Genomic DNA, 15,328 nt, shown 5'->3' on the forward strand with positions numbered 1-15,328 from the left:
CAACGTAAACAGAAAAGCATATTCTTATAGCATTAATACATTAATATACAATACATTAATGAAATGGGGGTAAAAATGAGAACAATTTCTCCATATTTGCCTGTCTTTAGTTTCTGTCATGATGATTACAGCCCAGAGCAATCTTCTTGAGGCTGACCTATATGTACTTGCATGCTTAGTCAAAACTTGTGAGGACACAGGAGTACTTCCTGGACTTGGCAAAACCAGGGAGATGCACACAATATGGAAAATAAGAATTCATGCTGTAGGTGAGATTTTCAGCATAGCAATTCCAAAGAAATACTAAACTTGCAATATAAATTTTCTGTATTCCTTAGTAGCTGTTCTATATGGAAAAAAAACAACTGCATGCACAATTAACAGGATTGAGATGGCCTGGAAGCTACTATCTTTTCTCAAGTTACAAAGAGAACCCCTGTAAGCTATTGCACAAATGTAAGACAGGAAATACATCTCAGAAATCTATGCTTAATCCATACAATAGATTATTATCTAACTCCATCAGGATGTATATCAGGAGGCAAAAATTAAATTTTAATCATTGATGTTGCTGTGTAAACCTATAAGGCCAGAAAAAGTATCCCAGGTAGATGCTCAATGAGTGACAATATTTAATTGAAAAAAAAGGCACAAAAGATTTTACTATCAGATGCTATTTTAACTCTTAATAACCTTTACACACCTATGAAGTGCTGACAGAAGCCTTAGCTGTAAAGCCAGTTCTCTATTGATGAAAGGATCCACCCACATGGATTCAATTGCAAGATCAAGGCCATCAGTCATGTAATACTCTTTAGAAATCACAGAACCCCTCTTCATTAAAATGCATACTTTTGTGCCTGCTGTGCTCTGCCATTTTACACAGGTGTCATTGATTTTAAGAGTGCTAGAACATCACTCCAAATGTTTATAAAATGCATCTGTTAACTATGAAGTCCTGTTTTATCTGGATCTTTGGCTAGTCCTTGAAATGAATTTTCTAACTGTTCTCTATTTCTCAAGTCAGTAAGACCATGTTAAAATATAAATGGCTATGCATCAATCCAAAGCATCAAAATTGAATGCATCGAAGTCATTTTAGCCAAAACAGTACAGAAGCAACTAGTCAACTAGTACTCTACTGTAAGACAACTCACATTTAATCGATCAGCATAATTGTGGAAGTAAAATGCTGCACGCTAAGGATGGCAGGCTGAAAGAAATCTGAACATATGAAACCATCTCAGGCATTGAAGAAACATGTACCAAAGTATTGCCCCAGCCCATTAGCAAAGACAAGTCTCAGCTAATATTGAGTTTTCTGTAAGTGACAGACTGAAAAGTTTCTACCCTATGTGCTCAAAACCAAAGGAAATAACCATTTCCCTTCAATTTCTCTCTCTGGGCTGACTGTCTTAAATGCTGAACTGAACAAAAACATTAGCACTAGTTTTTATTCTCTTTATTTAGGCACAAAGATCAGTGAAGGTCTGAAATTACAAAGAAGGTGGTAAGAGTTCCAAAAAAAAAAAAAAAAAAAAGAAAAGAAAAACTTTATCTATGCCACAATAACTAATTCATTTCTCAGCAGACAGAGCTTCATGAATTTCATTATCCAGACTGTTAGATAACAACAATCATCATCAATTTTGCAGCAGCTTCACATCATTGCAATGACTCTGTTCCACCCGGAAGAGCTATTCTACATTGCATTGCTTCACATCTGGATTTGCCCAAACCACACCATGAACACTAGTTCAGATAGTGTCAGTAAAATCTTTCAAGTTATCTTTAAGACTTCAAACAATTTCCAGAAGCTCTTTTATGGTAAAATATAGGTTAGCTTTCTATACCACTGAAAAGTACACCCATTATCATTTTCAGAACGACGCCTTCAAGACAACATATTAAAATTAAGCACATGCTCAAAGGTCTTACATTTTTACATTCCAAAGCTGAGATGCATGACAGGAAAATGAAAACTTCAATAAAAAGTTAATGGTCACTTTCAGACCTCAGTAATTGGACCAACAACACATGATGCTCCCCCTCTTCTCCAAGGTTTTCTTAAACACCAAATTGAAATGTAATTTAAATTACATACATGCTTCGAGGGATTTAAAAATGAAAATAAAATAGAAGAGAAAAATGGTACAGATTAACCTTAAAAAGGCAAAGGTAAATGTACCTTCTATATTCATAAGAAGACAAGGTTGAACTGCTACGAATTTTTTTTCAAGTTCTTTCAACACTTTGTACAACATACACCAATTCCTATTCCTGAAACTTCAGTTACTCATTAACACAATCAGATGCACTGCAAGAATGCTATACAGTATCAACTTGATGTTAGCACTGCAATTCAAAGAAACATTTTGAAATAATTCCAGGATAACAAACATCTCAGACTCTGAAGCAAAGCTTGTCCAGAATGTGATATATTAACCACTTTTACATACCTGACGGACAAATCCTTTTTCTGTATTTGCCTGGCCAATCGTTATCTTGCGTAAAAATCTGTCATTTGTATCCACAACTGAAATAAGGGAATAGCAAAACATATTAACAAGGACTTGGGGATCTGCATTATTTCCAGGCATACCTGTTATTATGCATGTAAGATTCAGCTGCTTGAAAAGCACTGTTTAACATGCTTCCACACGTCAGCATTTCTTGGCTTCTATTGTTTTTTTTTGGCTTCTATTTGATACCATTAGATAACAGATTGAAATAACTAAAATACAATTTCTCTGAACAAGATTTTCAGCTAACAGATACTCAACATTCTACTGCACTTAATGCTTTACTTATGTATGAAAAAAATCACCCTTTGTACCTATAATGCACCTCAGACCTACTTCAAATCATTTGCTTCTTTGTTGACTAGTAAAGAATTGATTTTTAAGACCACTTAACACTATTCTGTTTCTCTTTAAAAGGATGATTATGTTGTCACATTGATTCATCCACACAAGTTACTTTCTTGCACATCACAGCAACTCCACATTCAGCTGCACAGTTTTCGAAAGGAAGGTTTTTTCCAATTGCTAGGATCAACCATCTGCTGTTGAGCACAACTTCAGTTTTAGACAACTGCCTTTCCAAATTTGAAAGGCTTTGTTTTGCAAGAGCATGTCCAAATTGTCTTGTTGAACTGCTAACTTCACTAACAATCTCAGCAATCCACATTCTGTACTGACAACACAAAACTTCAGATATGCTGAACCAAAAAGGAGTGGGAATCATAAAAAAACACTCATCTGCTGAGAATTTATCAGGATGTTTCTTAGGAAGAAACACCAGGAGAATGTTTCTGCTAGAAAAAGAGACTGAACTTCAAGATCCATCATTCCCAAAAGGGGCAATCCCTACAGAATACAAAATCCCTGTAGAATATAAAAACAAATGCCCTCTTTCTTATAGGTTCTTCAGCTCTACTGATGTTTTGGTCTGCAACAGCCCTAAAATAAAGAGTGGAAGATACTCTCGAGCAGCTGAATCTGTAGCTTGCATGAAGACAATTTTCTGGTAGATGTAGATCAAAATCCTGTTCATTTCAGGGCTGAGAATCAAGGGTATCCAGAGAGGCTGTCTATATAGAAGATCAGATACATTGTGTCCTTCCTCTTTTCCTGCTGTTTTTGGAAAGTAACATATTTGTTTGTCCAGTAAAGGACAATGTAATTACTGAAGAGGGACTTCAACTCCCATTCCTACACAAGTCCCAATTCAGTGTTGTGAGTGGGCTGGGAGAAAAGCAAGATTTCAACCACTTCCTCTTACTAGGCATTTCTCATGGAGCTTCTGTAATTACCACGTGTTTTCCTCCCACTACATGGTACTTAGGTCCCTAATTTCCTCAGGAATTCCATTCAAGGGATGATACAACATGCATTTGGTTAATTCCTTTTGGTTTCTATTTATATATGTTCTAAAATACTAATAGAAATGGCAGAATAGAACATATAAGAAACACACAAACAAACAAATCCAAAACCATTATAGACACAGTTAATAAAAGAAAGATAAGATTTGTGAAATGCACAGAAAATACAGTTTTAACGTGTTTTAGGATGTGAGGGAGACAAGGGACGTATCTAAACTGTCACAATCTATTCTTCAGAACATTAGTGAAGTCTCTTGAGAAGAGATATTTAACCAAGTTAAAGAGCAATATACTGCTTCCAGATTCATTATGTACCTCAATTTCTCTCTTGCAAATGAGTTGTTCTTAGATTCACAAAGCAAATAGCTCTGATTCAGGTAGAATTAAGCAAATGATACAATAGCCAAGCTGAAATGCAGCTTTCTGATTACAAACCTCGTTGCCATGTTATGGTAGAAGGGTCAATATCAAGGCGCACAAATCTACTGATCTCCTCTTCTGTTAAAGTCTCAGGATCAGTCTTATTTATTCCCAATCTCTACAGACATTAAAGAAAAACAATAACTTTTTTGCTTCAAATGGTACAGCTGCTCAGGCTTACTGCACCCATGTTATGCATGCACTTGTGAAAGAAGCAAGTCAGAATCAACCCCACCTTTTTTTTTAAAAAAAAAAAACAAGCACATAGGAAGGCATCTAAGTAAAACAGGAATACTGGTGATGAAGAAATGCAATGAAAAAGGAGAAATACCCATAGACAAGTAAATGAGAAAGCTCCTTCTGATACAGAAGAAACTCTCAATATAAACCGAAGAGAAAATTTAACCGTATCAATCGCTAATAAAAAAGATGATTAACTGCTTGCTCTAGGTTGTGAAAATCTTTAACATGTATCATCTTGCATGAATCATCTTTGAATGAAATAAAAAATTCTGCTCAGATAGCCCATAAATTCAGTGATGTATAATGAATTACCCAATATTGGCTGTTACAGATTCAGGATTTCAACACCACCAAACATTTTTTTTTAGGTGAATCTACATAAGGATGCATGAATTGAAAAATTCTGTTTAAGAACTGCGGTCTTCAAAAAACTTTCTCTGGCAACAGAAAGCATTCCTCAGCAAACTAACCAGGCAGCACACAAGTATTTTTAAAACAACAGAAGCTGGTATTGCCTCTATCCTCCTTTTCACCCCCTAATTCCAAGTGCAGCTCTGCATGCTCTTGGCAGCTATCCATTGCCATCCAGTGGCTCTGAAACAATACTGAGCAGGACTCAAAAGCCAACAACCACCATGGAAATGGACACAGAAGACTGAAATTGTTCTTGAGGTTTATGTTAAGGGGTTCATATTCTCTTTCCTTAACACTAGTTATGATTGTATTGTTGGGTACTTATTTATCTGAATGGCAGTTTGAAAACTGGATACAGCATTCATACATGAATTGTGTATGAAATTCTTATGTAAGCACAACAGGATGCTGAAACACTATGCACACAGATATAGTTCTGTCCCTCAGAAAGAACACTGTCAATAATCATCTATAAAATCCCGTCAGTGTATGCTACAATAAACTTTCAAAAATCAGAAAATATTACAACATCAGAGAATCTGAGCTTTCAAATGTGACTTCACCATAATAGGAAAAGTATTTTAAAACTCCAATATATTGTAGGGAAAGACACTACATTTGAAAAACATTACTGGTTTGTTTCAGGAGAAAATAGCAAAAATGCTAGTTATGACAATAATATCAGACCCAGACCCTATTACTTTAGAGAGAACGCTTTTAGAAAGAGCTGGACTTAATAAACTCATGAGTTTCATACAAACTTGGCCCCTCATGTCAAATATTTTCCAAAAAATTGCACAACAGAATCCTTCATAAAGACATACCATAATTGAAGAGAGACAACATTAACAACTTACTCTCAGACGGGCAAGCTGAATAGAAGAAAATCCTCTCACACCTTTAACTGCTGGAACCAGCCTATTATATAAAGCCTAGAAAAAAAAAATACAAATACATTTTAAGTTTTTAAAATAAGCAGCTCCTCTTTTCCTTTTATTTAGATTAGTTTCAGTATGAATTTCTCAATGACACAAGCTGTGGACTTCTGATTTAAAAGAGTTCTGAGAAGGCAGTAGGCTTTTAAACAATGCCTATGATCTAATAGCCTAAATTCAATTATTAAAACTACTGTGTTTCTATGTCTCATAGAAAAAATATGCATTATTTTTGAAACTGGGAATCCTTTAAAATTCCAACAAAGGGCCAAATTACTCAAACTGTAACTGTTACTTGCAGATCAGCCTAAACAAATCTTGCCCAGTTGGAAAAAAAAAAAAAAAAAAAAAAAAAAAAAGGCAATTTCTTCATTTTCTCTTTAAATACTCAGGTTAGCTTTTGGTTAAACACCACAAAAAGATTTAGTAGAGAGAAGAGGATCTGGTTTATTTTTACCACATCTTATTCTTTGAGTATATCACAAATAACTTTGTATCAGAAGGATAATTTTTAACTTTAAAAGACTGTACAAATTATTTAAAATATATGTAGAGAGAGAAAATATATTTCATTAGACTCCTTAGCATAGTCTGAAACAGCTGACAAGTTTCTGGACATAAGATTCTTATCTTCAGACTCTCTTATGATAGATGTCTGCCAGAAAAATATATTCTATAAGCAGTATTTCCCAGCATAATACAGTATGGCTTCAGCAATTGTTTCCATTCACACAGTGAAAATATAAAAAGACAGCCAACTTACATAATTTGAAATGCAATTTATGAAAAAATGAAAATAAAAAAACCATCACATGGTTATTAGAAAACAATTCTTACCTTATCGGATTGAGTGCTCTCATGCAAGATCCTAGCATCAATAGCAGCAGCCAGCAAATTATTTGCAGCAGTTATAGCATGAATATCTCCAGTCAAATGAAGATTGAACTAGACAGGAAAAATTATAAACTTCTTTTAATAAGAGGTTTTTAACTCCATTAACCTCAGACATTTATTGAGCAAAGAATACTACCATATCCTTGAGGTTGCAGCTGAAATTAGTCACCTATGTAGATGAAATATCACAGGCTGAGCTGTAGGAAGAACCTGTTTTCACCAAGTACTTGGTCAACGACCCTCGGCTTACACAAACAAAGCCATAGATGTCTTATTTCTTTCCTAAAAGACCCAAGAATGGAAAACCCAAGGCTACGATCCTACTTCACTGATACTAAACCAGTTTTCTACCAGCAGCGTGAATTTGACCTGGATCAGATGTGCAGATTTTTGCCAAATTCCCCAGAGAACACGATGCCTGCTGGCTTTCTGATTTCATGCCAGTTTTCTGCAAGTCACAGGAGAACAGGCAGAACCAGATTAGGCACAAAATTTGCTGACACAAAGTTTGTCCAATGAAGTTGTGGGGGAAAATCTGAAATAGGCCAGTTAGATTAGATCAGGACTTGCTTTACATAGGTATTTTATTTCTCATATCTGTACCTGACACAAAGACATAGAAAGTCAGTTTTAAATGCACTGTAGTAGTATTGACAGCTAAGAAGCACCACCAACAGTTGACACCAGCACTTGACCGTGATTGTACTCAAGTGCAAATGGTTTCTGAATGCTGCATGGGTACTCTGGAGCAACTGTGCATCTCCCCTGTGGCACTTCATCAGCCTGGAATTCTCTTTCCTCAGAACTGCAGTCTATTTCAGGTTGGCAAGGACCCCTGTATGTCATTTGTCTAATCCCTCTGCTCAAGTACAACTTCTTGCCCAGGACCAACTGCATGTCACCAACAATCATTAAGGAAGAGATTACACAGTCTTGCTAGGCAGCCTGTGCTAGTGTTCCACCATTCTCACAGTACAGAAATGCTCCCTGATGTTCAGAGGGAACCTCCTGTGTTCCAGTTTATGCCCATTACCTCTTGTCCTGGCAATGGACACCATTGAAAAGAGCTCCACTTCCTCAGCACCTTCCCTTTCAATATTTATATGCATTGATAAGATTCATCCCCTTCTCTTTTACAGACTGAATGGTTCCAGCTCTCTCTGCATTTCCTCCAAGGAGAGGTTCTCTAGTCCCTTAGTCAGTCCTGTGGCCCCGCAGTAAACTCTCACCACTATGTCCACATTTCTCTTGTACTGACGAGCCAAAGTGGGATTAAATCATTATGCATTTCCAAACAAGCATAGTGAACATACACATTAGATGAACAAAACCATTCTAATTTGCCTCGTCACTCAGGGAATATGCTTGCATTTTATTCTCCAGAAAACAAAACTCAACTGCCTGCTATAGTGCACACATGTCTTTGAGCACACAGTGAAGTGTACTACAGGCAAAGGAAAGGCTGAGCAAGGCATCTAGCACATATGGTAACCACCAGCTAACAAAGACTACAACACATGGTTTATGTTTCAGCCCATTCGTAAGTCTGCAGATCCCTCAGCCTTAGCATGGTGACTGCTGTGCTAAGGGACACAAAGGCTTCACTGACATTACCACAGCTTTCATAATGGGAGTATTTTGAAAGCACCCACCCAGCCAAATTCTTCAAGAGCCCATATGATTTTCAGAAGTCTTTGAAGAGTGGTGGTAACACCATTTTCAACAGAAAGCCACTTGCTTGTGAAACAGGAAAGTTACAGATTAATTCAGAGTAAGAAAACAATTCTTTCACATTCAGTGCCATGTGATTAACAGCTGGGATGTTATAAACACATATAGGAATTGTGCAGTGGCTTTCCAACCCTGCGCCACAGTCCTGATACATCTCGGAGCAGTCACATGAAGATAAAGACCACGCCAGCTCTTCAGAAAGACTGTCACCAAAGACCAAACACTGCTGAAAACACTTTGCTCTGCCCACCCCTCCCAGGAGACAGTGTTTTGCTGTTTCCACTGTTGTCTCACCTCCTCCATGGGAATCACTTGAGCGTATCCACCACCAGCTGCTCCACCTGCACAAGAAAGTATGTGGTCTTATCATACTCACATCAGTTTTGGGGACAAAACCCAACACCTTAAACACACAAACTGAAACACAGTTTTGAAGATATACTCTCTCAGTTTTCAGATTTCTACTAGGGAATAAATGATGTACTCAAATAAACAGGATTTCCATAATTTCCGCATTTTTCATCAGGCAATAAAATAGGAATTGTTGAACTGAAAGGAAATCTTTCACCTAATAGCTGGCCCAGAATTTGACTAAACAAAGATTACCCTCTGTTCCTGTCCAGAGTTATGGCACAGTCATGCACATGCAGCAGTTCAGTAGAAAGACAAAGTAGTCACGAGCAAGCATTGCTTCTGAATGAAACTTTCACACCCTTCCCTGAGCATTCCTTCCCCAGTGCCTTCCACAGTACAGGCAAAAGTGTTTGTTGCAGCCTACACAGAAGTTGAGTGGTGGGATTAATGCACTCACATGCACCAGTCTTAGCTGAGAAGCACCAAGCACCAGGAGTCTTCCAGCTGAAATCAAACTTGTTAACTTAAACTTCAGCAAAGCAAAGAAGAGCAGATGGGAAGTGTTAGCCCAGTTAGGCACAAATCTCAGCTGAGAAATACCAACAACAAAACAAACAAACAAACAATAACAACAAAGATTGTATTACTTTCAATCAGCATTGAAGAGAAGCTTGAACTCTAGCTGGCTCTTGGCCCTCAAGCCCTTTTAGACAAAAATGCAGCAGCCCAGAATTTGGAGTTCTAGGAGATAAAGGTCAGTCAGCCCTAGCCAAATGTATGATGCAGGCCCAGCAGAGCTATACATATCACTGTCAGCATCATAGGTTTGGATATTTCAAATCAATATAGGTGGACTTTGGACTCCTCCTCAAAGAGGATTAAAAAGTAACTATTAGAAATGTCTTTAAGAGTGTTTCCAGGCAGAGGAGTGGCTGGAAAGGAGTGTACCCACAAGAGCCACCTTCTGGCTAATTCATCTCCATGTCTTTCATTATGTTCAGCCTTTATATGCATTATCAGTACACATAAGTACATGAACACAAGCATGAACCTTGCACCGGAAGACGTGTGAGAGAAACTCTCAGTGATAACTTATTTAAAAATAGGAGATTTACTCTGAAAATAACGTTTCCTGTTTTATCCTGTTGACCCATGATGTCAGAGGCAGATGTTGGAGGAATGGCAGCAAACGTTGAACTTTCCCAGCAATGTTCTATTACATTATGTTGCCAGGCAACAAATGGCAGTAGAGGGGCAGCCTGACAAAAAGGCGCCTGACATGGGAGCATGTATGAAGCAAATGCATATCACTGAATTCCTCCACGTGGATGAAAGGTCACCTATTGACATTCATCTGTTCTTACAAATGTTCATGGAGTCCAAACAGTGGATGTCAGCACAGTCAAAGTTGGACTGAGTGGGCAACATTTTCCTAGCAACACCATTATAGCAGCTGTGGAAGAATGGATCACGCTCATAAACATCTGTGTGAGTGGACATGACATACAGGCTCTTGTACATCACTGATGAAAAGGCATAGCTAATAGTAGAGATTATATTGAAAAATAGTCTTTTGTAGCCAATAATTTTCCCTATCAGATAGTGTTATTGTACTCTTTGTATTTGTTGTAGTTTCCACGAGGATAAATAGGAAGAAGGCATTACTTTCAGAGCAACCTACATAAAATATGCTACAGTTAAGGCAATCTATTGCATTAGCGAAGTACCTAAGGACTTAAGAAAAATGTAGTATTTCCTTTTAATCTGAAACACATCATGCAGTTTGCAAATACTACATACCTTTAACTCCAAAAGTAGGTCCTTGGGAAGGTTGTCTCAGACAAGCAAAGGAATTAATCTTAAGGTGTGCAGTAAGAGCCTGAACAAGTCCAATTGTGACTGTGCTTTTCCCTTCTCCTAGGGGTGTAGGGGTTATTCTAGCAAAAGAAGAAAAAAAGATTAATCAAATTCTTTGCCGATGTCAGCCTTGCTAAGGATATCACAACTTACAGCTTTTGATTTCAATGAAGAATATTTGTACAATAAAATTTCAATAAGATTACTTTATCCCCACAAAAATACTGCCACAATGTTATTCCCTAGCTCAAGCTGGAATGCCAATATACATGTGTCTTCTATTTAAGCAATTTACTACGATAGCAGAAAAAGAGAAGATTATTTTGGCAAAAGTTCTAAAAAGAACTTATTGAATTTAGACATTTCCATTACAGCACAAAAGTCTCAACAGTTTCATTAACAAACCATCCATCAAGATACTCTGGGCAAGTATTAATGCTTTTCTTTTGCAATGCAGGAGATATTTTATTCCCAACGCTGAAACTATGAATGAAATAATGGCATGTTTTAAATTAAAAAACCAACACTTTTGTTTGCAGAACTTAGCTATCAATCTCTAACTGACACATCGTCATAACACTCAGCAATGACAGATCAACTGCTTTTTAAATAAAACAGGACAGAAAAGTCAGTATATTTATCTGAACATGATTTATTTTGCATTTAAGTTTCTCGACACTTTTGCAGATTTAAGGGTGATGAAGGACAATTGTAATTGCAGTCTGATCTCCTACACAACAGCTCAAAAACTTTATGCTACGAAGAAGCCACATCTGGAATAGGACAGTATTTCAGGAAGACATCCAATAACAAACCAGGGACACTAACCTCCACTTGAAGACTCTATGCTTGCCACTTAATAAAGAGATAATTATTGTTGGCTTTCCAAAGTGGAAAGCTTCAATGGTCACTTTCCCACCTCCGTCTCAGGCAAAGAACAAAGGAATAAAAATATTTATGGGTTGGGAAAAGAATAACGTATACTGGACCATGGAAAACAAATAGGCAAACAAATAAAAACCTTCCTGTTTTCTGAGCAACTTTGAATGCGTTCTAATTACTTCTGAGAGACGCAGCTCAGGGGGTGCCCTCCATCAGCTTCAGCAAAAATTTATTTATTTATTTATTTATTTTAAACACTGGAATGGTCTCTACAGTCACTGTTGAATTCACATGCAAAAGGCTCCGCGAATGAAAGACACCTCCGGTTAAAATATGTCCTCTCTGCTTTCACCATATTTGTTCACGATCCAAACTAAAAGTCCGTGTGGGGGATGGTTCTTTCTTTTCTTGAAGTACAAACGTACCTCTCAGTTTCAAAAACACATTCCAACTACTCATCTGAAGCAGATTTCTCTCTCTGACTAGGAAAAGAAGAAAGCCCTATTCCACCCCAGACACATCATTCTGATATAAATTTTGAAGTTTTGCTTTCTGGCTAAGTGCAATCATTCTTATCTTTGCTGGCTCCACTACCAGTAGAGAAGTATCATACTGAAGCTGTCATTGAGAATTAATTTTCATTCTCAAGGACGTACAAGCACACACATATATTCTAGTAAAAAAGAAACCCTTATCATATTACCTCTTCAAACCTGACCGAACACATCTAGTACTAATTAGAAACTCTTTCTTTACCAACTAGCAATTTTCACAAGGCACTGATGTCCTCAGATCACAATTCAAATTCCACAACAGCACTAATAAAATTGTCAAGTGCAAGAAGACATCTGTCTCCTTGCCTGTAAGAAGCAGCTGACATAAGCCTTTCCTTGTCCCACAAAATTTGAACACATGACAAACATTAACTTGCTGCAAATGAATTTTTTACATCATTGGATCCCGTTATTTTTTTAAAAAGCAGCAGCAGTGGAGCCTTTGTAAAATACGTCTGGGACAATTCGAGCAACAAGAGACAAGCCTAATTAAGATCTTTTATACTGCTCTGGGAAAAAAAACTGCTTGCTTCTATTTTTCCTACCACTGTTTCTGTTATCATTGCTTTGTTCCTGTGATGCTTTCTTTAAGAGCATTACAAACAGATTAACTCACCTTTCACAACCAGTTTAATTCCCCTAGCTACTGTTCTAACACTGGTTGCCCAAAACCTCTTCAAATCATTACTGATATAGTTTCTCCTTGTTCTACTGCTTCATTCACTTTCGTGTATTGCCATAATCTCTTTCACTTGATCCTCTCATTCCCGTGTATTAAAGCCGGATTTAGATAATAAAAAACTATCCTCGAGAGATTATTGCATTCATTCAAAGACTTACCAAGATAACAACACTTAAAGCTATTAGTTTTTTTATAAAGTGAAACTAAATCAACCACGTAAAAAAAACACCCTCAAACTCACAAACTATTTGCTGTGATACAGACATCTATAACTGTTTACTATAACTTACCAGTGAAGGACTTTGCACAAAATCAAAAAACTCGGTGCATACAACAGTTACACTGATAACAGAACAACTATTACTAGCACAGTGGTTCTGATTGATGGTGACTGGTATCTTTAAACATCATGTGAAGTTCACATTTGATGGAATTCAGAGAGATTGTCACTAGCTTAATGTTCAAGTGCCCCCCAGGGCAGACTAATTTGGCACGCAGAGAGGCTGATGGACTTACTGATTCTCATGAAAAAGTAAAATCAAAGGTTCAGTTTACTGTTAGGTGTGACAGGTCAGATTTGTTTCAGCAGTGCGTGGCTACAGGACAAGGAGAAATGGCCTCAAACCAAAGCATAGAAAGTTCTGCACAAATCTGTGTAAGAACTTCTTCACAGTAAGGGTGACAGAGCACCAGAACAGGCTGCACAGAGAGGTTGTGGAGTCTCCTTCTCAGGAGATGTTCAAGACCCACTCGGATGCATACCTGTGCAACCTGGTGTAGGGAGCCTGCTTTGGCAGGAGGGTTTGACTAAATGATCTTTAGAGGTCCCTTGCAGCCCCTACAATTCTGTGATTCTGTTCAGTATAGGAAAGGAAACTGAAAAAGTCAAATACTTTAACCACAGCCAAAAGGCACATTGGCAGGTGTATGAAGAGGAGTATCTACCTGTTCCAAAAGATTCATACCACCCAGTGCCACATTACTAAAACACTCTGCTAACCTGTCTGGCTTTTTGTATGAGACTAGATTTCCAATACACTGGTACTCAGCACCGGACATCCCCAGTATGAATGTGGTGCTCTGAGAACTAACCATCAACAGGTGAGAGTTAAAACTGAACTAAAGCAAGCTTATGTTCCCCAGTGTACTCCTGCATGCACACAGCAGCCTACAGCCACATACAGCTACAGCACTGCAGTTATGATCTTCACTATATAAAATCTGCTTGGCTCTACATTTTCAGTGTATTCTTCAAATGGGTTTCAAACAGTTTTCTTCCCTTCTAAGAAATTCTGAGATCCACAGTTTTCCTGCAATTAGAGTTACTCAGATAAAGATCTAAACACTCAAAATGTACAAAGGCAGCTTTGAAGAAAACCAGCAACCAGACTTCTCTAAATAGTTTACAGCTCTTGGGTGACACGCAAGAATTCTTGTCCACTGGAACAGGTAGGAATGGGCACAAATCCCTGAGAAGTCAAGAATAGGAACCTGACTTTTTAGACTCTTTCCACCTAACAGAATTAACAAATCACAAGGACTCCTGCAAATCACAGTGTTCAGTGCAGTCAATTTGGTCTAGACAATCACTTGTCTTCAACTTCTCAATTCACATGTAACACTGTGGCAGGACACCTTTGACTTTGAGATGTTCAGCAGTAGCCTGGAGACTACAGGATAAGCACTGAGAGTTGTACAGTCATTTTATAGTTTCAATAGATACCTCAACCTCAGTTTTAAATATTGATTTAAAAAGGTAAAAATAAAAAGCCTAAAATTGAAACAGATTTCCATTCCAATCATTTCCTTAGAAAGTTTACTTTAAATATCTTCCCTTTTGTACCTGGCCTACTTTGATCAGTTTTTATAAATAAAATAATCTATTTAAGCAGCTTTGTAGACATGTAGATGTTTTTGCTGGCTACACTACTGAGCCTACACACTTGCAATTGAGGTCACTAGCTCACATGAGTATAAAATTACAATTGCCAGAGGCTAACTTTAGCTCTGTTGTGCATTTTTAAACAGATATACAATGCTATGTTTTGATCTCATGCAAATCTAAAACTATAAAATACCGTAAATTTTAATGAGAGTTTTTTTTTTTTTTTTTTTTTTTTACATATATTTGTATTCTTCACATTTCTTTAATATGTTTTCAGTCTGAAGACAGAAATCATTCTGTCTTTAGTCAGACATTCATTCCCTTCCTTAAGCCTTACTTTGCAACCAAGTGGTCAACAGCTCCTTGGCAAAGTGACTTTTCCATAACACTGGGAAGCATTCTCTCTTGATATATATCAAAACAAAGATAAGAACACGCAGACTTTTTGTTTGTTTGTTATACATCACATTAGCTTGCAGTGGAGCTACTTCTGTGGGAAAGCTACATGAGATCTGACAAAGAGAAAATAAACAAACAGTGAAATACACTGCACCAGCTGTAATCTCCCTACAGTTACCACATCCATTCTGT

At 37.3% G+C, this 15,328-nt stretch overlaps 1 protein-coding gene across 2 annotated transcripts in view; it reads right to left on the reverse strand.

Annotated features, from left to right (window-relative positions):
* MTHFD1L (methylenetetrahydrofolate dehydrogenase (NADP+ dependent) 1 like) overlaps positions 1–15,328 on the reverse strand; it is a 138,319-nt gene that overhangs the window by 93,920 nt on the left and 29,071 nt on the right. For both annotated transcript variants that reach the window (XM_052687568.1, XM_052687579.1), the window contains exons 12-17: positions 10,678–10,814; positions 8,818–8,864; positions 6,736–6,843; positions 5,821–5,895; positions 4,322–4,424; positions 2,460–2,536 (exon numbers count right to left, since the gene is read on the reverse strand). In XM_052687568.1, coding sequence (XP_052543528.1) covers positions 2,460–2,536; positions 4,322–4,424; positions 5,821–5,895; positions 6,736–6,843; positions 8,818–8,864; positions 10,678–10,814 — 547 coding nt within the window. The remainder of the gene's footprint in view (positions 1–2,459; positions 2,537–4,321; positions 4,425–5,820; positions 5,896–6,735; positions 6,844–8,817; positions 8,865–10,677; positions 10,815–15,328) is intronic.

This window comes from Tympanuchus pallidicinctus, unplaced genomic scaffold (genome assembly GCF_026119805.1).
Source record: "Tympanuchus pallidicinctus isolate F22 unplaced genomic scaffold, pur_lepc_1.0 scaffold1, whole genome shotgun sequence".
NCBI lineage: Eukaryota > Metazoa > Chordata > Aves > Galliformes > Phasianidae > Tympanuchus > Tympanuchus pallidicinctus.